This window comes from Phycodurus eques, chromosome 8 (genome assembly GCF_024500275.1).
Source record: "Phycodurus eques isolate BA_2022a chromosome 8, UOR_Pequ_1.1, whole genome shotgun sequence".
Classification (NCBI taxonomy): domain Eukaryota; kingdom Metazoa; phylum Chordata; class Actinopteri; order Syngnathiformes; family Syngnathidae; genus Phycodurus; species Phycodurus eques.
In genome coordinates, this window is record NC_084532.1 from 5,548,850 (window position 1) to 5,571,982 (window position 23,133).

The following is a 23,133-nucleotide window of genomic DNA, read 5'->3' on the forward strand; positions in this document are numbered from 1 at the left end:
CAGGAAATTTGTGTGCGGTTTAAATGCAGGCTGGACTGCTTGTGCAAGTGAAAAGAATTTGTGACGAACTTACAGCAGTATGGTCAGCCAGTGAGTAAAGCTTTTTCTTTCTTTAATGTTTTTTTAGGAATGCATGAACGTAAGCTAATACCTAAAAATAGACTTTTACTGAAATAAGCAACATCAATTTTTCTGATGAGTGGAATGGGTTTGATGAGTTATGTTAGTCATTTTAGGAATGCAAAGTTATCCTCAACCTCTGTATGTCTCTAAAAAGTGACACATACTCAGAAACAAACCTTTAGTGAACTGGTCCTCTTGGAGAGAACTTTGGACTACCCAAATACTGTATGCTAATATAAACGTGTATGTGCAGCTTAAAATGAGGCAGTTTTTTTTAAAGCCAGTCCAGCAAATGGGTTTATTGTCAAATTGAGTTAATTTTAGTTTGTACACAGCAGTCTGTATTTAATCTGAATAAAATGATACTGTTAAAATGCAAAACAAAAATGCATAGAGACAATCACAGCATGATGTTTTGCAATTTTCCCAACAATCATTATGATCCGTGAAAGGTCTTTCATCACTCAATCTCAATGATTTCCATCCATCCATCCATTTTCTGAGCCGCTTATCCTCGCAAGGGTCACGGGAGTGCTATCTCGGGCAGGAGGCGGGGTACACCCTGATCTGGACGCCAGCCAATCGCAGGGCACATAGAAACAAACAACCATTCGCACTTACATTCACACCTACGGGCAATTTAGAGTCTTCAATCAACCGACCATGCATGTTTTTGGGATGTGGGAGGAAACCGGAGTGCCCGGAAAAAACCCACGCAGGCCACGGGTAGAACATGCAAACTCCAGACAGGCGGGGCCGAGGATTGAACCCCAGTCCTCAGAACTGTGAGGCAGACACTTCCATCTCAAAACAACAGGTGTCACTCTACATAACTAGATTCCAGGGCCGCTAACAAGATTCCAGGACCGCTAACAAGATTCCAGGACCGCTGTCGCAAAAAAATATATATTTCAAATTCAAACTACAAGTTTTCCCCTTCAAAGTTATTCCTCTGAAGTCGAAGTCACTTTTCCAGCCTTCTCTGCAACACCTTCATGCAGTCATGAAATAATTATTATACGCCTCGTACAGCATATCAGTGTACAAAGAAATTATCTGTATATATTTGAATTATTTTCTAAACTGACTTCAATTTACCGTCTGAAATTCTTGTCTAGTGTGGAGCATCCAGCCGCTGGCTACAGGAAGATCTTTGAGACAGTGGAGGAGCTTAATGAACCAATTCCAGCCAAGATCACTGGTAGGAGAGAACATTCCTTTAATCTGTACTGCAGTGATTACACGAGTGACTTGTGTGCAGCTAATCTCGTTAAGGCCTTTTCATCAAAATGTAATTGAGAGAATACTGTCGCTCTCAGTGCTGTGGCAACCCAGTGCAGAGAACATCCATCAATCCATTTTTCGTAATGCTTATCTTCATTAGGGTCGCGGGCGTGCTGGCGCGGCTATCTCAGCTAACAATGACCGAGAGGCGGAGTACACCCTGAACTGGTTGCCAGTCAATCATAGGGCATATAAAGACAAACAATCATTCCCACTCACATTCACATTTTAGAGTCTTCAGTTAACCTACCATACATGTTTTTGGATTGTGGGAGGAAACCGGAGTATGTATGTATGTATGAATGTGTGTGTGTATGTGTGTGTGTGTGTGTATCCATCCATCCATCCATCCATCCATCCATTTTCTAAACCGCTTGTCCTCACCAGGGTTGTGGGTATGCCGGAGCCTATCCCAGCTCACTGCGGGCAGGAGGCAGGGTATGCCCTGAACCGGTTGCCAGCCAATCGCAGGGCACATATAAACAAGCAACCATTCGCACTCACATTCACACCTACGGACAATTTAGAGTCTTCAATTAAACCACCACGCATATTTTGGGGATTTGGAAGGAAACCGTTGTACCCGGAGAAAGCCCACGCAAGCACAGGGAAAACATGCAAACTCCACACAGATCCTCAGACCTGTGGGGCAGATTTGCTGACCAGTTATCCATTATGCCACCCGTGCAAACAACAATGAAATCTTAAGACTACCAAGGCATTCTGGAGCTAAATGTGCTCCCCAATGTAAGAATGCTTAGAGTTGGTATTAGTTTTGAATAATGACCAAAAACACAGCTAAAACAATCCAAGAATGGCTAACAACAAAACGTTTGGACTATTCTGAAGACATTTTATCTAAATCTATTCAAAATTAGACTCAGAATCAGCTTTATTGGCCAAATATGTTACAAGAAATACAAGGAATTTGTCTCCAGTAGTTGGAGCCACTCTAGTATGACAACAAACAGCCACTATAACAAAATATACATTTAGGACATAAAAACTCGTATGGCGAGTCAACTGAGCAATGAAAGTGTGGTGATGCTGATACAATGGTAATTGTTCAAATGATGCAGTCCTCAAGCAATTTAGAGCAATTTAAAGTGACTAATAGTTCAATGATCTGGAAAAGTGACAATTGTGCAAATGGTGCAGAGAGTTCTCACAAGTGGCCAGTCGTAATCAACAACAGTACGCAAACAGTGCAGCGTGATAAAACTGTGAGTGCATGAATAATGTAGAAGCGTCCCGACAGAGATGTGAAAAATTGGCAGCATGTTGCAATGAAATATGTAAGTTAACTGTTTAAGAAGTTAATGGCAATAGGGAAGAAGCTGTTGGAATGTCTGCCGGTTTTAGTTTGCATTGTTCGATAGCGCCTACCTGAGGGAGGGTGCTGGAATAGGTGGTGACCAGGTTGTGGAGAGTTCTGGCAGCATGCAAGTCCTCAAGAGTGGGTAGGTGGGCACTGATATATTTTTTTTCGGCAGCCTTGACTGTCCGTTGCAGTCTGATTTTGTCCTTCTTTGTGGCAGCACCAAGCCAGACTGTGATGGATTAACATAGAACCGATTCAATGACTGCTGTGTAGAACTGACTAAACAGCTCCAGTGGAAGGCCGTGCTTCCTTAGAAAGTACATTCTCTGCTACTGTAGGTCTTTTTGAGGATGGAGTTGATGTTGGTCTCCCACTTCATGTACTGAGAGACTGTAACTCCCAGGAACTTGAAGGACTCGACGGTTGTCACAGGGCAGTTGGACAGTGTGAGGTGCACCTGTGGCGAAGTATGTTTTCTGAAGTTCATGATCAGCTCTACCATCTTGAGCGTGTTCAGCTCCAGGTAGAGTTGGACGCACCAAAGCTCCAGCCGCTCCACTTCCTGTCGATACGCAGACTCGTCACCGTCTTTGATGAGGCCGATGACTGTAGTGTCGTCTGCAAACTTCAGGAGATTTACAGTCAGAATGTTGTGGTGCAGTCGTTCGTGTAGAGAGAGAAGAGCAGAGGAGAGAGGAGACAACCTTGGGGCGCCATGGTGCTGATGATGCATGTAGATGAGGTGGCAGCCTCACCTGCTGTGTCCTGCCCATCAGGAAGTTGTACAATCCACTGGCAGATGGCAAGCGAGACGCTGAGCTGGAGAAGCTTGGAGGAGCGGAGTTCGGGGATGATGGTGTTGAACGCAGAACTGAAGTCCAGGAACAGGATCCTCGCGTAGGTCCCCGCGCAATTGAGGTGTTCCACGATGAAGTGCAGTCCCAAGTTGACCACATCATCGGCAGACCTGTTTGCTCGATAGGCAAACTGCAAAGGGTCCAGCAGGGGCCCCGTGATGCTCTTGAGGTGGTACAGCACGAGGCGTTCAAAGGACTTCATGACCATAAATGTCAGGGCAACAGGCCTATAGTCATTAAGGCTGGAGATTGCAGGTTTCCTGGGGACTGGGATGATGGTGGAATGTTTGAGGCAGGATGGGACTTCTCACAGTTCCAAAGATCTGCTGAAGATCTTTGTAAAAAAACAGGGGCAAGCTGATCCTTGCAGACTTTCAAGCAGGAGTGGGAGACACTGTCCGGGCCTGCCGCTTTGTTGAGCTTTTGTTGTTATTGAACATTGTGGAAGGCAACCTTTAACCTGAAGACAGATGGAGGTCAAAATGACATGACATTTGAAGAAATGGTTTGATTGCAGCAATCTGCTCAAAATGCTGTGCAACAAAATTAAGGGTACAATCATTTTGGTCTAGGACAGTTTAATTTATTTGTCTATTTAAAATATCCATCCATCCATCCATTTACTAGGGTCGCGGGAGTGCTGGAGCCTATCCCAGCTATCATTGGGCAGGAGGCGGGGTACACCCTGATCTGGATGCCAGCCAATTGCAGGGCACATAGAAACAAACAACCATTCGCACTCACATTCACACCTGCGGGCAATTTAGAGTCTTCAATTAACCTACCATGCATGTATTTGGGATGTGGGAGGAAACCGGAGTGCCCGGGGGAAACCCACGGAGGCATGGATAGAACATGCAAACTGGCGGGGCCAGGGATTGATCCCCGGTCCTCAGAACTGTGAGGCAGATGCTCTAACCAGTCCCCCACCGTGCCAATGCCGTACTTACCATTTGTTATTTATTTTTTTACATTTGTATTCATTTACTTTCGTCAGCTTTAAGTTATTCCAATAACCATTGTTTGTCTTATTTGTGAAAGGGTACAAACTACATTTTCCATGCGTAAGCTCCATGGTCCCATATTACAGTGCACAGCACAAGTTAAAATAGATTATAGAGAGAGCAACAGTGCTATAGATACTTACTTACTTACTCTTTTTGCCTTTTCAAACTCATTTTTATCGTGGCCACATGTCATGAGCTGCCTCACAGTTCTACTGTTGGAGCCTTTGTGGCTCTCTCTCTCTCTCTCTCTCTCCCCTCCCCACTCTCTTTCAAGCACTTTCCTCGGCCGCACACCTGTCACCAATCAGCCCTCGTTAGCACTTGGTTTAAGCCTGACTGAATCCAGAAATCCTTGCCAGAGTATTGCAGCTTCTCCGGCGGTATAACGGCTCCTCAGTCTCCACGGAAGCTTCACAATTCCTCGTCTCCTTTCTGACCTCTGCACTCATGTCCGCCAAGTCCTCCAGCGCCTCCTCCAAAACCGTCTGTACGTCAAACCGGAAAAATGCAAATTCCACCTCTCCTCTGTACATTTTCTTGGCTACATCATTGCCAAAGGACAATTGAAGCCAGACCCTTCCAAGAGCCAAGCAATCACTGACTGGCCCATTCCCACCACTCGGAAAGAACTCCATTTCCTCGGATTAGCCAACTTCTACCGCCGCTTCATCTGCAATTACAGCAATGTTGCAATTCCCCTCACCAGCCTCACATCCACCAGTTCCCCCTTTCAATGGACCCCGGCTGCATCCTAACTAAGCTTTTAGCCAACTCAAAACCCTGTTCACCAGTGCTCCCATCCTACGTCACCCCGACCCCTCCCTCCAATTCGTGGTGGAGGTTGATGCCACTGACACTGGGGCAGGCGCTGTCCTCTCGCAGCGGGACCCCGCGTCCCAGTGCCTTTTTCTCCCGTCGCCTGTCCCCTGCCGAGAGGAATTATGACGTTGGCAACTGAGAGCTGTTAGCCATCGTATGGGCAATGGAAGAGTGGAGGCACTGGCTGGAGGCGACTGAAGTACTTTTTATTATCTGGACTGATCACGAAAACCTTTCCTACCTCCATTCCGCCAAACGCATTAACCCCCGACAAGCTCGCTGGGCCCTCTTCCTAAGCCGATTCAATTTCAGCCTCTCCTTCCGACCTGGATCCTGCAACAGCAAACCTGACCCTCTCTCCCGCATATACTCACCCCCTTCCAGCCCTGCAGAACCCGAGACTATCCTCCCTTCCTCCTGCTTCGTCCGTGCTGCCTCTTGGAAAATTTAACAAATAGTCAGATGCGCTCAAAGGACTCACCCTGACACAAAGACCTCCGAACTGTCTTTTCATACCCGATTCCGCACGCTCTGACGTCCTTCCATGGGCCCATAACTCCAAGCTCACGTGTCATCCCGGCATCATCCGCACTATCCAATTCGTTCAGCAACTTTTCTGGTGGCCCAGCCTGGTCAAAGACACCCAGGAATTTGTTGAAGTCTGCTGTGTCTGCGCCCGAGGGAGGGCTTCACATCTGCCTCCAGCTGGTCTGCTGCGCCCCTTACCCATCCCGAGCCACCCATGGTCCACCATCGCTTTAGATTTCATCACTGGCCTGCCTCCTTCTGAAGGTTATACTATCATTCTTACTGTTGTCAATCAATTTTCTAAATATGTCCATTACATACCCCTTTTATCTCTGCTTTTAAAACTGCTAACCTCCTTGTTCATCATGTCTTCAAACTCCACAGTATCCCCATCGACATCGTCTTGGACCGAGGTCCCCAGTCCTCCTACCTGGTTTGGAAATAATTCTCCAAAGCGGTGGGCGCAGCAGTCAGCTTGTCCTCAGGGTACCATCCACAGAGCAACGGCCAGACGGAGCAGGCAAATCAATCTCGAGAATCAGCCCTTCGCTTAGTTGCCACACGCAACCCCACCTCCTGGAGCTCATTTCTGCCATGGATTGAATACACCCACAACTCCCTCACCAACTCCGCCACCGGTATGGCTCCGTTCATGGCCTGCTACGATTTCCAACCTCCATTATTTAAGGAACAGGAGCGTGGTGTGTTGATTCCCACGGTGAGGGATCATCTGAAAAGGGTCCAGTCGGTGTGGAAGGACGTCAGGGCGGCTTTGGTCCAATCTGAATAAACGGCTCGCCGACCTTCGTCGTTCCCTTGCACTCTCTCTCTTTCTCTCCCTCTCTCTTTCCGGTACCTTCCTCGGTTGTGCACCTGTCACCAATCAACCCTCGTTACCACCTGCATAAAAGCCTGCCTGATCCCACAAATCCTTGCCAGAGTATTCCAGCTTCTCTAGCGGTATAACGGCTCCCCAGTCTCCACGTAAGATACACAATTCCTCGTCTCCTTTCTGACCTCCGTGTTCGTCCTTGTCTTCAGTGTTCCGTCCGTGTTCCTCGCCAAGTGAATTCCTACTGTCATGCTGCCAAGCCAGCGGCCTGCCCTTGTCACCGCCTGCTATGCATTCCCTGCGTCCACAACCCACCAGTGCACCTCAAGGACCAGCTACATTTCCCTTTTTCAATAAACTGTTCATCACTGCACTGTTCCGCCTCCGCCTGCTCCTGGGTCCAGTCTCCATCCGTTCTTGACACCACATTGTATTTACGGTTCCCTCAGAGGGCCATTATGACTGTGAAACCATATAAATGGTTAATCGCTTTATTTTATTGCATATACACTACAAATTGATGGATAACCAATTTCGAAAACAAAAGTCAAGGATAATAGGCTGTTCTGTCACTGTAAAAAAGGGGATTGGTGACAGAAAAATGCTAGATAATATTAAAATACTAATATTATTTATTGCATTTGACAATTTGAAATGTTGGTACAGATTGTAGCAAGAATCTTGGAAGTTGATGCACATGATTTGCATGTCACATTGTCCTATGACTGACCAAAACTTGTCCCTCCCTGTCTGTGAAGGTCTTTTGCCAACATGGCTGGGCGGCAGTCTTCTCAGGATGGGACCAGGTCTTTTCGAGGTTGGGGACCAACATTACCACCATCTGTTTGATGGACAAGCTCTCATACACAAGTTTGACCTGAAGAACGGTCAGGTGACCTACTACAGGAAGTAAGAACTGAACAGTTGCAGACCACAAAAGTCTGATCTTGCCCCGAAAATTCACTTCCTGACTGTGTCTACCTGCAACATCGCTGTGTTGCTTCTTCTTGTTTAGGTTTTTAAAAACAGATGCCTACGTCCGTGCAATGACGGAGAACAGAGTGGTCGTCACTGAGTTTGGCACAGCAATGTACCCTGACCCCTGCAAAAACATCTTCTCCAGGTGAACTTGATTGTTGTTCAGACACTGGTGAATTACAATTTTGCAGCTGAGTTGTATTTAAACCGATCACTTACATTATGACCACTTGCACACAGTATCAAATATCACGCTTACTAAAAGTTCTCTTATTCACTAACAATCTTCTTACGAATGAATAAGACCATCAAAAGCCTTAGTAATGAATAAGAGAGCTTCTTTGGTGTGTGCATGTGAATGTGAGAGAGGTTTTGTTGAGTGTGAGAGTGTTTTTGGTGTGTGAGCTGTTTGTTGTGTAAGAGAGAGATTTTGTCGTGTTTGTGAGGGTGTTTTTTTTTGGGGGGAGTGTGAGAGGTTTTCTTTGTTGTGTAGGTGTTTTATTCTGTGTGAGAGAGATCAATGTTTTTTGCCGGAACTGGAACCTATGTCAGCTGACTTTGGGCACTCCGAACTGTGAAGCAGACGCGCTAACTACCACATCACAGCACTGCCATAACTCCATTACATTAATGCAGAAATAATGTCACGGCGCACCACCAAACAAAAATAGAATACACAATGGCCATAGTGTATGTCGCAAGCATAGATAGATGAACAAAAGTACCGTATTGTCTTTTCAATAAATAAAAACATTTTTCATCAATACAATCAACTGAGTTGTATGTCTGTGTAGATTTTTCTCTTACTTTAGGGGCATTGAGGTGACTGACAATTGCGTCGTGAACATCTATCCAGTTGGGGAAGACTTCTATGCCGTGACAGAGACCAATTACATCACCAAGGTTGATCCTGAATCACTGGACACTTTAAAGAAGGTAAGAGTCAAGCAAGCTTCACTTGGACATTAATACATTTTTTGTACTTTAGATATTATTCGAGCACAACACTACAATATAACATGTGAACATGACACACGATTGGTGTCCCCATCATGTGTTCAACATGTAATGGTACATAAAAACTTAAGTCAAATGAAAACATTTGATCATTTTCAAACTTTCTGATTCATTTATTATATCGCAATACACTATTATATAAAGTGTATATTATTGTGCTGTTTTTGTCACTGTACTTAAATTAGGTGGACCTGTGTAAGTACCTGTCAGTCAATGGGGTGACAGCTCACCCCCACTTTGAGGCAGATGGTACCGTCTACAACATTGGCAACTGCTTTGGCAAGAACATGAGTCTTGCGTATAACATTGTCAGGATCCCACCTGCTCAGAAAGGTGAGTTCGTTTGCTTCACATAGTGTAATACACGGTATATGGAAATATATGTCATATTGATCGACACCACCAGAAAAATCTGTTTATGTCCTGTTCATAACATAAATATTACATGAGACTTTCTGGACGATTTACCTTTGCCAATCTATGTTTTCCAGATAAGTCGGACCCCTTAGAGAAATCCCAGGTCGTAGTTCAGCTCCCAAGCAGTGAGAGGTTAAAACCCTCCTACATGCACAGGTAACGAGGAAGACGTTTCTCAAGACGTCATGGCATTTACTTCAGACCAGTGTGAATCCTCACAATTTGACGGCAATAAATGTCTGTTTCTGTCCCCGTCTCTCTCGCTGCTTGTGTGTCCATCTGTAGTTTTGGTTTGACCGACAACTATTTCGTGTTTGTGGAGCAGCCAGTGAAAATCAACCTGCTCAAGTTTCTGTCGGCTTGGAGTGTCAGAGGAGCCACATACATGGATTGCTTTGAATCCAACGAGAGCATGGGGGTAGGTGGGCCGGTCATGTGTGTTATCAGGCCTACAAAATGGCATGAATAAGGCAGGGGGTTAATGCGATGGACAGAATTACAATATTGGGATCCCTGACCGCTACACTCCACAGGTTCCAAGACTCAGTGTAGCGCAGTCGTCTGGCTTGATTGATTGGGTTCAGATAGAGAGACAGAGGAGAGGAACAGACTTCAGAGAGAGAGAAAGAGAAAAGGTAGATATTGGGGAAGGGATGAGAAAACCATGGGAGCCGGAACAGGATGGGTGAGATAGAAAATAGATGTTAAGATTGTAAGTTTAACTAGTTGAACAATTGCTTTTAGAAAAAGCATTTTAGACTTCAATTTGTGCCGACTACTGTAAGAGAGTCCGTTAATGTGTGTTCAATTCATCGCCTGTTCAACGTTTTTTACATCGGTGTCGATGCATGCGTTTCTGTAGACATGGTTTCACCTGGCCACTAAGGACCCAGCAACATATTTGAGCAGCCACAAGTTCCGAACATCAGCTTTCAACATCTTCCATCATATTAACACTTATGAAGACCAGGGATTTATTGTTGTTGACCTCTGCGTGTGGAAAGGGTGAGTGTCATCACTTGTGTGTGTGTGAATTGATGATGAGATAACTTTATTGATTGTCTCTGGGTGCAGTCATGACTTTGTGTATAAGTACCTGTACCTGGCCAATCTGAGGGGGGAGTGGGAGGAGGTTAAGAAAGCGGCCATGAGAGCTCCTCAGCCTGAGGTCAGAAGATACGTGCTGCCACTGGATATACACAGCGTGAGTACACGCACAATATAATTGGGAAACCCCCCCCCCCAAAAAAAACTGGATTTATGTGTGTGAAATGGAGTAGCAGCCAAAGGAGATCTACGTAAAAAAATAAATAAAGAAATAAGATAATAAAACAAATATGTTCCCTGCCCATCTAAAATGAACACCTACTTTTTGTAATTGTTAAGCAGATGAGTCAGGGAGTGAAACAACAACGCCAATAATGTATTCATGGTTACAATCTCTTTTTATGTTCGCCGCTCGGTGCCAAGGCTTTCTCCCCACGTTCCAGAAACATGCACATGAGGTTATCTGAAGGCTCTAAATTCTCCACAGGTGTGAATGGGATTGTGAATAGTTGTTTGTCTAGAATATGTGCCCTGTGATTGACTTGTGAGCAGTCCAGTCACCCACCTCTCACCCAAAGTCAGCTGGGATAGGCTCCTCTAGCTCACCAGCTACACTAATGAGGATGGACGGATGGCAGAAATTTGTATTGCATAGCAATTACCGATAGTTAAAAAGTGTAAATTTGCCTATGTACTGTACTGTATGTCTGTCTTATACTGCCCCCAGGTGGTTGAGGTGCACACACCAGAAGCAGCAGCACAATGGCCATTGAATCGAAGCAAAAAATGTGGCAAAAATTGTTTAGTTCTTTACATTCTATTTAATTATGTCACAACTGTATGTTTTTATACTACAGTACAATATTATAAGGTACTATTTGTATGATTTAAAAAAAGTTCATTTTTATTTAAGGCTGGAATGGCTTAACGGCATTTCTATTAATTTCGACAGGGGAAGGCTGCTTTGAGATACAAGTGTTTTGAGTCACCAGCGTGGTCATGCAACAAATTATACTGGTGTCTCAAGGCACTGGCTGAGACTAATCTTTTAGTCCTTCATGTGTGGGCTTTTAGGAGGAGCAAGGAAAGAACTTGGTTTCTCTGCCATACACGACAGCAAGTGCTGCTCTTCATGGTGATGGGACCGTCTGGTTGGAACCCGAAGTCCTCTTTTCGAAACCAAGACAAGGTGCCACCTATTTGTTTTGATAGTCTTTCCTATCTTTCCCGACAACACGAGAAAAATGCTACAGTTTTAAAAACCCACAAGCAGCTGTCAGTGTTCGACTTACTTCAATGACAATATTAATGTATAGAAAAAGATGAGAAATGCGCTATACATTTGTTGATTTGTAATGTGCTTTATTTCTTTCATGAACAAAAAACGTCAATGGATTTATTGGAGCATTACATTCAGTCATTTTTTTAAAGGGTTTGTTTGTCTCCTTTGTCATTAATTTGATAAAGTTAATTAATACAATAACATACAGTAATAATGAATGCAATTTGAATAGGTTTTACAGGCATGATGGTGGAGACAGTTCGATTACGTTGAACCTTAGAAGTTGATTAAAAACAATGAAACGAAATCACACTATTCATTTAACCCATTTCCAATATTTCATGAGTGATTCTCATAGGTCCACTGTGAAGCTGGACAGGATAAGTGATGGAAAAAAAATGGATGAATGCTCATAGATACATACAGTACATTATTCATTGATTTCTTTTTCTGAATTGTCTCTCAGCCTTTGAGTTTCCACAGATTAACTACTCTCGGTGTCGTGGCAAGAAGTATTCCTTCACTTATGGTCTTGGACTCAACCATTTCATCCCTGACAAGGTGGGAACACTTTATTTGCTCATTTAAGGAGGCTAAACAGATCCAAGGGCCCGCCAGTTTAACTCTGTCAGATAAGAAATATTTGGAACAATGATCCATTTGATCCGATGGCGGGGGAAGATGCCGGTCCGACCTGGCAGGCCCAAACGTATTGTGAGGGTCTGCTGGGAACGTTTGGCAGAATCCCCTGTCAGAAGGAGTTTCAACTCCCACCTCCGGCAGAACTTTGCTCATTTTCCGAGGGAGGTGGGGAACATCGAGTCCGAGTGGACCATGTTCCGCGCCTCCATTCCTGAGGCGGCCAACCGGAGCTGTGGTCGGTGCCTGTCGTGGCGCCAATCCCCGAAGCTGTTGGTGGACACCAGCGGTGAGGGATGCCATCAAACTGAAGGAGTCCTAGTGGGCCTTTTTGGCCTATGGGACTCCTGAGGCAGCTGATGGTTACCAGTTGGCCAAGCGGAATGCAGCTATGGTGGTCGCTGAAGCAAAAACTCAGGCATGGAAAGAGTTCGGTGAGGCCATGGAGAAAGACTTCCTGACGACTTCGAGGAAATTCTGATCCACCATCCGGCGTCTCGGGGGGGGGGAGGTGTCCCATCAACACTGTGTATAGTGGGGATGAGGCGCTGCTAACCTCGACTCGGGACGTTGTGAGTCGGTGGGGAGAATACTTTGAAGACCTCCTCAATTCCACCGACACACCTTCCCATGAGGAAGCAGAGTCTGGGTTCTCTGAGGCGGGCTCTCCTATCTCTGGGGTTGAGGTCACCGAGGTGGTTAAAAAGCTCCTCGGTGGCAAGGCCCCGGGGGTGGATGAGATTTGTCCGGCGTTCCTAAAGGCTCCGGATGTTGTGGGGCTGTCCTGGTTGACATGCCTCTGCAACATTGTGTGGACATCGAGGACAGTGCCTCTGGATTGGCAGTCTGGGGTGGTGGTCCCCTTTTTTAAGAAAGTGGACCGGAGGGTGAGTTCCAACTACAGGGGGCTCACACTCCTCAGCCTCCCTGGTAAGGTCTATTCAGGGGTGCTGAAGAGGAGGGTCTGTCGGGAAGTCGGAATCTCAGATTCAGGAGGAGCAGTATGGTTTCCGTCCTGGCCGTGGAACAGTGGACCAGCTCTACACCCTCGGCAGGGTCTCCGAGGGTGGACTTGGCGAAGACATTCGACCGTGTCCTTCAGGGGAGTCCTGTGGGGGGTGGTTCGGGAGTATGGGGTACCGAACCCCCTGATACGGGCTGTTCGGTCCCCTTATGACCGGTGTCAGAGTTTGGCCCACATTGCTGGCAGTAAGTTGGACTCTTTTCCGGTGGGGGTTGGACTCCGCAAAGGCTGCCCTTTGTCACTGATTCTGTTCATAACTTTTATGGACAGAATTTCTAGGCGCAGCTGAGGCGTAGAGGGGGCTCCGGTTTGGTGGCCTCAGTATTGCATCTCTGCTTTTTGCAGATGATGTGGTTCTGTTGGCTTCATCAAGCCGTGACCTCCAACTCTCACTAGAGCAGTTCGCAGCTGAGTGTGAAGCGGCTAGGATGAGAATCAGCACCTCCAAATCTGAGACCATGGTCCTCAGTCGGAAAAGGGTGGTGTGCCCTCTCCAGGTCGGGGATGAGATCCTGCCCTAAGTGGAGGAGTTCAAGTATTTTGGTCTTGTTCACGAGTGAGGGAAGAATGGAACGGGAGATCGACAGGCGGATCGGTGGTGCATCTGCAGTGATGCGGACTCTGCATCGGTCCGTTGAGGTAAAGAAGGAGCTAAGCCGAAAGGCGAAGCTCTCGATTTACCGGTCGATCGACGTTCCTACCCTCACCTATGGTCACGAGCTGTGGGTCGTGACCGAAAGAACAAAATCCCGGATACAAGCGGCCGAAATGAGTTTCCTCTGCAGGGTGTCCGGGCTCTCCCTTAGGGATAGGGTGAGAAACTCGGTCATCCGGGAGGATGTCAGAGTAGAGCCGTTGCTCCTCCACGTCGAGAGAAGCCAGATGAGGCGGCTGGGGCATCTGATGCGGATGCCTCCCAGACGTCTCCCTGGTGAGGTGTTCCGGGCACGTCCCACCGGGAGGAGACCCCGCGGACGACCTAGGATACGCTGGAGACACTACGTCCTTCGGCTGGCCTGGGAATGCCTCGGGATCCCCCCGGAAGACTGGATGAAGTGGCTGGGGAGAGGGAAGTCTGGGCGTTCCTGCTAAAGCTACTGCCCCCGCAACCCGACCTCAGATAATTGGTAGAAAATGGATGGATGATCCATTTAACATTTTGCTGTAGATTGTCAAGTTGAACGTGCAGACCAAAGAGACGTGGGTGTGGCAGGAGGATGAATGTTACCCATCAGAACCACTATTTGTACCAGCACCGGGATCTACACATGAGGATGATGGTAAGAGCAGTCACAAATTGCACTTGGACTGCTTCAAATAAGTACACATCGACTCAAAAGGTCGAACTGTAAAACACAAATGACAAATTAATATTCTGTACAACATTTGAATAATGAGGTATAAAATGTAATGGTGGTGAATAACATCTGTGTGCAACTTTGCAAATAGGGTCACATGCCTCTTCATTGGGTCAACTGCCCAATCTAGAAATATTTAATACAAAAGCTGAATTAGATATACTGCCCTCATGGAAAAATGTTCATGCTTAGATTTAACTGACACTTTCAGTACCCTATTGATTTAACAGTATCTATTGTGTATTCTATTTTCAAACAGTTTGTTATTCTCTTCACCTCTCAGTATGATTCGGACCAGTTCTAAACTATAATAAATACATTGTTAAATAACGCTAGTCTAAATAACAGTAAGTCTAAAGTTACTCATATCTGAACATTGGTGTCTATTTTTTTTATACAGCTCTTGCAGTGATTTAATTTGTAATCAATTTTATTTATAAAGCATTTTAAATACAATTCCAATGAAGTTGGGACATTGTGTTGAACAAATAAAAACAGAATACAATGATTTGCAAATCATGTTCGACCTATATTTAATTGCATACACTACAAAGACAAGATATTTCATAGTTCAAACTGATACACTATTGTTTTTAGCAAATAATCATTAACTTCGAATTTTATGGCTGCGACATGTTCCAAAAAAAGCTCGGTACCTCAAGAAGCAGCTGATCACCTGACCTGAGGCACGGGGGAAGGGGCACAGGGATGGAGTGGCTCAGCGAGGTAAGGCAGGGACAGACCATTTAGAGATTTAAAAACAAATAAAATAATCTTAAAAAGTATTCAAAAATGCACAGGATGTCACGTACGTGGTTAGGGCGAAGGAGAGTAACGCAAGGCAAGAACACGGTGGACCCAATTGCAGGGAAGCAGGGAGGCAAGGCAGGAGTGCGGGAGTCTCAAAAGAATAATATTTAATCTTCAAAAAGGGAAAACAAGGATATTGGCTAAAGCAAAACTGAACAAAGTCCCACAACAGATAATCAAACCACAGTAACAAAGAAACGCTTGAATATCTAAAACTGGAAACAAACTATGACCTGTAAGTAAGACGTGGAATAGATAGGGACACCTGACAATGACATACCACAATGATAAAGACAACTGACGACTATGACATGGCAAAGACATGTGACAACGACAATGAACCGACAAGAACTGAAAGAAACCAGGGAACTAAATACAAACAAATTGACGAGACAACGAGGAACACCTGGACAAGACACGAGTGGCTGGAGAGAGCTGATTGGTCGACACAAAGTAGACGAGAACAGGTGGACACAACAACCTAATGAGCACACGACAAACATGGAACACAGGAAAACATGGAACAAAACTAAACACAACCCAAACCAAAACACAGACCATGACACAGGTAGCCAGTGGAGGGGGGTCAGGACTGGAGTTATGTGCTCCCTCTTACGTACTCCGGTTAGGAGAAGAGCAGCAGCATTTTGAGCCAACTGGAAATGTTTCAGGGAGGACTGACTAACTCCAAAATAAAGTGCATTGCAGTAATCCAACCGAAATGAAACAAAGGCATGATTACTATTTCTAAGTGCTCTTGTGCAAGGAAAGGTTTTACTATTGCCAGCTGCCTAATGTAAAAAAAAAAAAAAAAAAAAAAGCTGGATTTGACTGCTGATCCAATTTAAAATCGCTGTCTATTTTAAAACCCAAGTTTGAGACTGTTGCCTTTGCGTATTGTGTCAAAGAGCCCTGGTCAACGAGTGAAAATTTACAAGAGCCACTTGGGACCAAAAACTGTCACTTCAGTTTTCTTATCGTTAAAAAAATGCAACAATTAAACGTATATGTATACGTGTTTTTATAAAATAGAAGTAGGCTACTTGCCCCTCATGCTGAGCACAAGCTGCCTAAAGCAAAGCCACATTGAGCTCCATTATGTGTGTCCATAGGTGTGCTGCTCAGTATTGTTGTGAAGCCAGGAGCAGAGAGGCCAGGCTTCTTGTTGGTGCTGGATGCCGCCAAACTGACAGAGCTGGCCAGGGCAGAGGTTGACAACATCTTTCCAGTGACTTTTCATGGCTTCTACAAGCCATGACCCCCACGTCCATCCCAAATATCCAAAGTGCGAGGTCTAGCAGCTGCAACAGTCTTTGTGATGCATCCAGGTCTAGTAGCTCATCGGTTGATGTGTTATACAACATTTGAAGAGTATTAATAATGAAGCAGCATGTTGTTGTTGTTAATGCTACAGATGGAGCTACTTTGAACCACTTTGTACTGTATAGTTTTATATTGAGGAACATCACAACATTGATGAATTTTGAAATATATCTCTGTCTTGGTATATTGCAACATTGTATAACGAAATAAAAATCTGAGACGTTTATAGGACAATGCACCGATGGATATCTCCAGTGTGACTGTGGGCTTTTTAAATGTGGAAAACCTGTGATTTAGTTTTTAAAATGCACATATTGAACGTGTTGTTGCGTGTTATGGCCGTTTTTCAGTCAAACAACTCAGCATGCAAAATACACTGTCGACAAAAGTTGGGCATCGTGGGCATCAATAACAGCTTCTTCATTTTCTCAGAAGGCTTTCTACAAAATTTTGGAGTATGTGCCAGAGTTTCCATATGTTGAACTGAGTGAAGGCCTGCCGGAGAAGTAGCTTTCAGTTTCACAATAACGAGCAATTTTCTGCCCGCTATTTGTTATCTCAGTAAATCAGGCCCTATCCTGTAAAAGAGGAAATACGGGGTATAAATCAACACCTGATAAGATTAAATTATTTAGTGTATCTGAATCCTTTGTCAATATATTCTGTCACTGACTGCATAACACCACAGGCATCAAGACATAACATGATTGTTGTCTAGAAATGTTACAACAGGGTTTTATTCCGGTGATTGAGATGCTTTACGAGCAATGATAAAACACTTGACAACGTAAACAGGTCTTATGGGCACATTTTGAGGCCAACTACTCTGTACTGTCACAGTCAACTTGTAGTACACATTATTGGATATACATATTTGATATTTTGTGGTGTCATTACCGCTGCTGGGCTGATTTGGGAGCATAAGAAAAATACATTTCTATGTCAATAAAGGCAGCACGTGAGGGACGGCAAGCAGAACCACGTACTTTTCTAAAACAAAACAAATCATTCTTCAACATGAAGTCACTGGAGGCATTCAGGGCGAGAATACCCACTGGTAATATTCTGTCTAACTTAAAACACAGTTTTGAGACCACTTAACTACAGGTGCAATGTTGACTAGTCCAGGTTGTCCTTTGCCTCTCACCTTAAATCGGCTGGGATATGCAAAATGAAACAAGTTACATTATCTCCTACAACATAAGCCATACTGTAATCTAAGAAGAGGCACTTGTTCAATAGAAATGATGACATTCAATAATTACAATTTAAATCAAAATTATTTTGTACAACAGACATTTCAAAATCGTAGAAGTGCTGATTGCAGTTTCTCTGTCGAAAGTTGATTGTGCTGCTGTTTGATGATGTTCATACAGTTCCGAAGAACCTGCAGATGCACCCAGATAATTGTTGTGCACATTACAGAATAGTAAGAGGCATTATTTGGCAAAAATCTACATGATACTTTACCCTTCGAGTGTCTTGAGGGAGAATGACTCCATCATCCCAAAGTCGTCCAGAGGAGAAAAAAGCTGAGCTCTCCTCCTCTAATGTCGCGTTCAGGTTGTCCTCCATTTTGTTTCGCTCCAGCTCCTCCTCCTGCTGCTGCTCACTGTCGGAGTGAAGCAGAGGGCCAACATGACCGGCAGCAGTCACGGACACTCTTGCATTGGGCCACAGGAACAGGAAGTTAGGGTCAAAAGACCGTCCACACTGGAGACAACCGGGAAAAAATATTTAAAATATAATTACTGTAATGAAGAAATGTGTGCGGCTGGCCACAAATATTCAATACAATTTAAACCCTTTAGTATTTTTTTGCATGTGAGAGAAATCTAAAGAATTAATAATCAATAATTGTTAACTTTACCAATCATTCATCAAGGCCATTTGATTGACTGCGCATCCCTCATCAAGACACCTAGAGTGGAAGGAAAAAAATATTTGAACTCTCTGAAATTTCTAAGATTTCTGCATTAATTGGTCACAAAGTGTCACCTGATCTTCATCTAAATCACAAGAATAAACAGAGTCTGCTTAATCTAATACCACACACACAATTATATGTTTTCATACTGTTATTGAAAATAATGTCAAAATTCACAGGATAGGGTGGAAAATGTACGTGGCAGATATAACCTCAACCGAACGTTTCCTGTAGTTGTAGATCACACGTGCGCAACAATCAAGGATGCATTTTGGACCATTCCTCTTTACAAAACTGTTGCAGTTCAGCAAGATTCATGGCATGTCTGCTGTGAATAGCTCTCTTGAGGTCATGCCACAGCATTTCAATCTGGTTGAGGTCATGACTTTGACTTGGCCACTCCAGAACATTATTTTCTTCTTCTGAAGCCATTCTATTGTTGATTGGCTTCTTTGTTTTGGATTGTTGTCCTGTTGCAACACCTATCTTCTTTTGATCTTCAACTGTTGGACAGCTGGCCTCAATGTCTGCAAAATATCTTGATAAACTTGTGAATTCATTTTTTGCATTGATGATAGCAAGCTATCCAGTCCCTGAGGGAGAAAAGAATGCCCTTATCACAATGCTCCCTCCCCCATGCGTCACAGTTGTGATAAGGTTTGGATGTTGGTTTGCTGTGCCATTTTTCCTCCACACATGGCGTTGCGTCTGCCTCCAAAACAATTCAACTTTGGTTTAATCTGTCCACAGAATATTTTGCCAGTACTACTGTGGAACATCCAAGTGCTCATTAGCAAACACCAAACGTACAGCAACGCCTTCCTCCTCGGTGTTCTCCAATGAACCCCTTTCTTGTTTAATATTCTACTTGTGGCAAATTTGTCAACAGAGATGTTGACATGTTTTTTTTTTTTTAACCTCAATGAGCATCCTGCGCTGTGCTCTTGCAGTCACCTTTACAGGACGGCCACTCCTTGGAAGAGAAGCAACAGTGCAGAATTTTCTCCACTTATAAACAATTTGTCTAACCGTGGACTGATGAACAACAAGACTTTGAGAGATACATTTGTAACCGTGTCCAGCTTTGAACAAGTAAACAATTAGTAATCGTAGTTCTTTTGAGAGAGGCATGGTACACATCTGGCAATGCTTCTCTATAAGAGACAATCCTAAACTATTGTGTGTTTTATAGTGGCCAGAGTAGCTTTAAGCCACACCTCCAATCTTGTGAAACTGTGAATGTTTAAATGTTATTTTCATACAGTTATGTTTTCAAACTGTTTGTGTGGTTTTAGTTTAAGCAGACTCTGTATACTCTTATGATTTAGATTATGATCACACCTCATTTTATGAAAACGTTATGCAGAACTTTAAGAAATTCCGAAGGGTTCACACACTTTTTCCTCCCACTTGTAAAAATCACAAGATTCTTTGACATGGACCCAGTGGTACATTAGTCTGAAAAGTGGAATTGGGGGGGTGGGGGGGGGTGTCATACAGTGGGTACGGAAAGTATTCATCCATCTATTGTCCGTACTGCCTTAACCTCACGAGGGTCGCGGGCGTGCTGGAGCCTATCCCAGGTATCTTCGGGCGAGAGGCAGGGTACACCCTGAACCGGTCGCCATCCCATGGCAAGGCACATATAAAAAAAACAATCATTCGTGCACACATTCACACCAAAGGGCAAATTAGAGTCTTCAATCAACTTATCACGCATGTTTTTGGGATGTGGGAGGAAGCCGGAGTGCCCGGAGAAAACCCACGCAGGCGCGGGGAGAACATGCAAACTCCACACAGGCGGGGCCGGGATTTTTATCCCAGTCCTCAGAACTGTGAGGCAGATGTGCTAACCAGTCGCCCACCGTGCCACGGAAAGTATTCAGACCCCCTTAAATTTTGTACTTTGATATATTGGAGCCATTTGCTAAAATCATTTGAGTTCATTTTTTCCCTCATTAATGTACACACAACACCCCATATTAACACACACAGAGCCATAAGTATTTAGACCCTTTACTCAGTATTTAGTAGAAGCACCCCTTTGAGCTAATACAGCCACGAGTCTTTTTGGGGATGATGCAACACGTTTTTCACACTTGGATTTGGGGATCCTCTGCCATTCCTACTTGCATATCCTCTCCAGTTCTGCCAGGTTGGATGGTGAATGTTGGTGGACAGCCGTTTTCAAGTCTCTCCAGAGATACTCAATTGCGTTTAAGTCAAGACCCTAGCTGGGCTGTTCAAGAACAGTCACGGAGTTGTTCTGAAGCCACTCCTTCGGTATATTAGCTGTGTGCTTAGGGTCATTGTCTTGTTGGAAGGTGAACCTTCGGCCCAGTCTGAGGTAATGAGCACAAGGTTTTGTCTAGACTATCCCCGTGCTTGGCCGCATTCATCTTTCCTTCGATTGCAACCAGTCGTACTGTCCCTGCATCTGAAAAACACCCCCTTAGCATGATGCTGCCACCATCATGCTTTCTCCCACCTCCCAACTGCATCTCTGGAGCTCAGCCATAGTGATCTTTGGGTTCTTCTTTACCTCTCTCACCAAGGCTCAGTTTGACCAGACGGCCAGCTCTATGAAGGTTTCTGGTCGTCCCAAACGTCTTTATGGAGGCCACTGTACTCTTAGGAACCTTAAGTGCAGCAGAAATCTTCTTTGTAACCTTGGCCAGATCTGCGCCTTGCCACAATTCTGTCTCTGAGCTCTTCATGCAGTTCCTTTGACCTCATGATTCTCATTTGCTATGACATCCACTGTGAGCTGTAAAGTCTTATATAGACAGGTGTGTGGCTTTCCTAATCAAGTCCAATCAGTATAATAAAACAGCTGGATTCCAATGAAGGTGTAGAACCATTTTAAGGATGATCAGAAGAAATGGACAGCACCAGAGTTAAATATATCAGTGTCACAGCAAAGGGTCTGAATACTTATGGCTGTGTGCCATTTCAGTTTTTCTTTTTTAATAAATCTGCCAAAATTTCAACAATTATGTTTTTTTTTTAACTCCGTATGGGGCGTATGGGGGAAAATGAACTTAAAATATTTTAGCAAATGGCTGCAATATAACAAAGAGTAAAAGATTTAAGGGGGTCTGAATACTTTCCGTACCCATTGTAAGTGTAGGAAGTGCTTGAAAATGTAATGTAGAGACACTAATCTGATTTTGAACACCATTAAGGGCACCTCGAGCAAGGGTGAGAGACGCGGACTAGACACAGTTGCACTCCCTTGTCACTGCCACATCTCTCCATGGACTACATGCTTGTGAATTGGTTGTGAATTGGTTCTTTTGTGTGGTCACACTGAAGAAATTATGTTTTTTTTTTAAAAAGTAGTACTAAAAGGTACAATACCACAGGAGCATCTTACCATTGCATAGCTGTCAGCACCGTGGCAACCACCTATCACTACAGTGATTTTGGGTACAGAAGCACAGGCCACCGCTGACATCATTGAACCTTGAGCCTTTAGACGGTTACTGTTCATCTCTGCCTAGAACAAAGAGAAGACAACCACATTAAATGGAGGTATAGTTTAGTTTGCAGTGTCCAATGCATTGACATAAGTAGCTTGTGTGTAATTATTGTAGAGTGCTGATCCGAGTGCATTTTAAAATTTGAGACAGGCTAAAGTCTGGCTAAATTTGTCTGGCATTCTGCTCATTTTGTCAGGACCTGACTTGAGCATGACACAGTTCATACAGTAAGAGTTTTTAAGATGACTGACTTTTTGTTTTACCGAGTACTTATATTTATATTTTCCTCTTAAATACCATCACAATGTATTGGGAATTTCTTTTTCCATGTGTAGCCTACAGTTTTAATGTAATGCCTAGATCAGACTACAGGATTTTAGCCCCGATATTTGGCCAATTAGCTATCACGGGTGATTTCCCAGATTGGGCCGGACATATTTTGTCGGGAGCGACAAAACTTCTTGTTGTGTGACATAATCCACGACCAACGATTTGGATTTACGATAGCCCTATGACACCAAAAAGAAAAGTCTACCACGTTTGATTTTTTTTAGATATCTTCCGTGTAGTGTGACATCTCAATGACAACTCTCCGGCAGCACACCTCAACCTCAACCAATAGGATTGCATATTGTGACCGATCGCCATTGTCAACATTTATTCATTATTACCCCCCCCCCCCCCCCCCACACACACACACACAATACATTGGCGCGGTGCATTGTTATTGTCGTTGGCATGGTAACGAGTGTATCCGGTCGCGTTGACCGGTGACACGTTTTCTGGTTCTGCCTCTCCGGCAGCCTACATCTTCATCACGTTACTCAATGTGTATGCGTGAATATTCAGTTTGTCCAAAACGTTTGTAGTAGGGATGTGTGTACCTGTGACACTGAGAGGGTGAGTCCGGCTGATGGTGCAGTGTTCTGGAGGAAGAGGAGTGGGACATCTCTCTGGTCACAAAGTTGGACAAAGTGGCTGCCTTTCAAAGCAGCCTGATATGACAGCTCTCCATTGTTGGCTACTATTCCTACCAGGTGACTGAGTTGAGAATCATA

General features: G+C 44.4%; 2 protein-coding genes across 3 annotated transcripts in view; one reads left to right on the top strand and one right to left on the bottom strand.

Annotated features, from left to right (window-relative positions):
• Window positions 1–16,928, top strand: LOC133406167 (retinal Mueller cells isomerohydrolase-like). Its single transcript, XM_061683557.1, has 14 exons — window positions 1–90; window positions 1,242–1,324; window positions 7,530–7,680; window positions 7,787–7,894; window positions 8,544–8,685; window positions 8,952–9,099; window positions 9,258–9,339; window positions 9,469–9,601; window positions 10,046–10,188; window positions 10,258–10,387; window positions 11,305–11,419; window positions 11,979–12,073; window positions 14,344–14,455; window positions 16,456–16,928. The coding sequence occupies exons 1-14, from the start codon at window positions 80–82 to the stop codon at window positions 16,599–16,601; spliced, it is 1,599 nt and encodes a 532-aa protein (XP_061539541.1). The 5' UTR covers window positions 1–79; the 3' UTR covers window positions 16,602–16,928.
• The window catches only part of si:ch211-198n5.11 (methylcrotonoyl-coenzyme A carboxylase 2), a 23,559-nt gene continuing 15,482 nt past the window's right edge, over window positions 15,057–23,133 (bottom strand). Inside the window, exons 10-13 of one of the 2 annotated variants that reach the window (XM_061683555.1) lie at window positions 22,960–23,116; window positions 21,970–22,092; window positions 18,137–18,379; window positions 15,057–18,053 (exon numbers count right to left, since the gene is read on the bottom strand). In XM_061683555.1, the coding sequence (XP_061539539.1) occupies window positions 17,967–18,053; window positions 18,137–18,379; window positions 21,970–22,092; window positions 22,960–23,116 (610 nt within the window). In that variant the 3' untranslated portion in view covers window positions 15,057–17,966. Of the gene's footprint in view, window positions 18,054–18,136; window positions 18,380–18,536; window positions 18,588–21,969; window positions 22,093–22,959; window positions 23,117–23,133 lie in introns of those variants that run through there. The other variant, XM_061683556.1, reaches the window with a different exon arrangement.

Bases quoted from the DNA above. Each gene is read 5' to 3' on its own strand.
- LOC133406167 (XM_061683557.1), top strand. The intron at 11,420-11,978 runs GTGCCACCTATT...ATTGTCTCTCAG, and splicing joins CTTTTCGAAACCAAGACAAG to CCTTTGAGTTTCCACAGATT. The intron at 14,456-16,455 runs GTAAGAGCAGTC...GTGTGTCCATAG, and splicing joins ATCTACACATGAGGATGATG to GTGTGCTGCTCAGTATTGTT.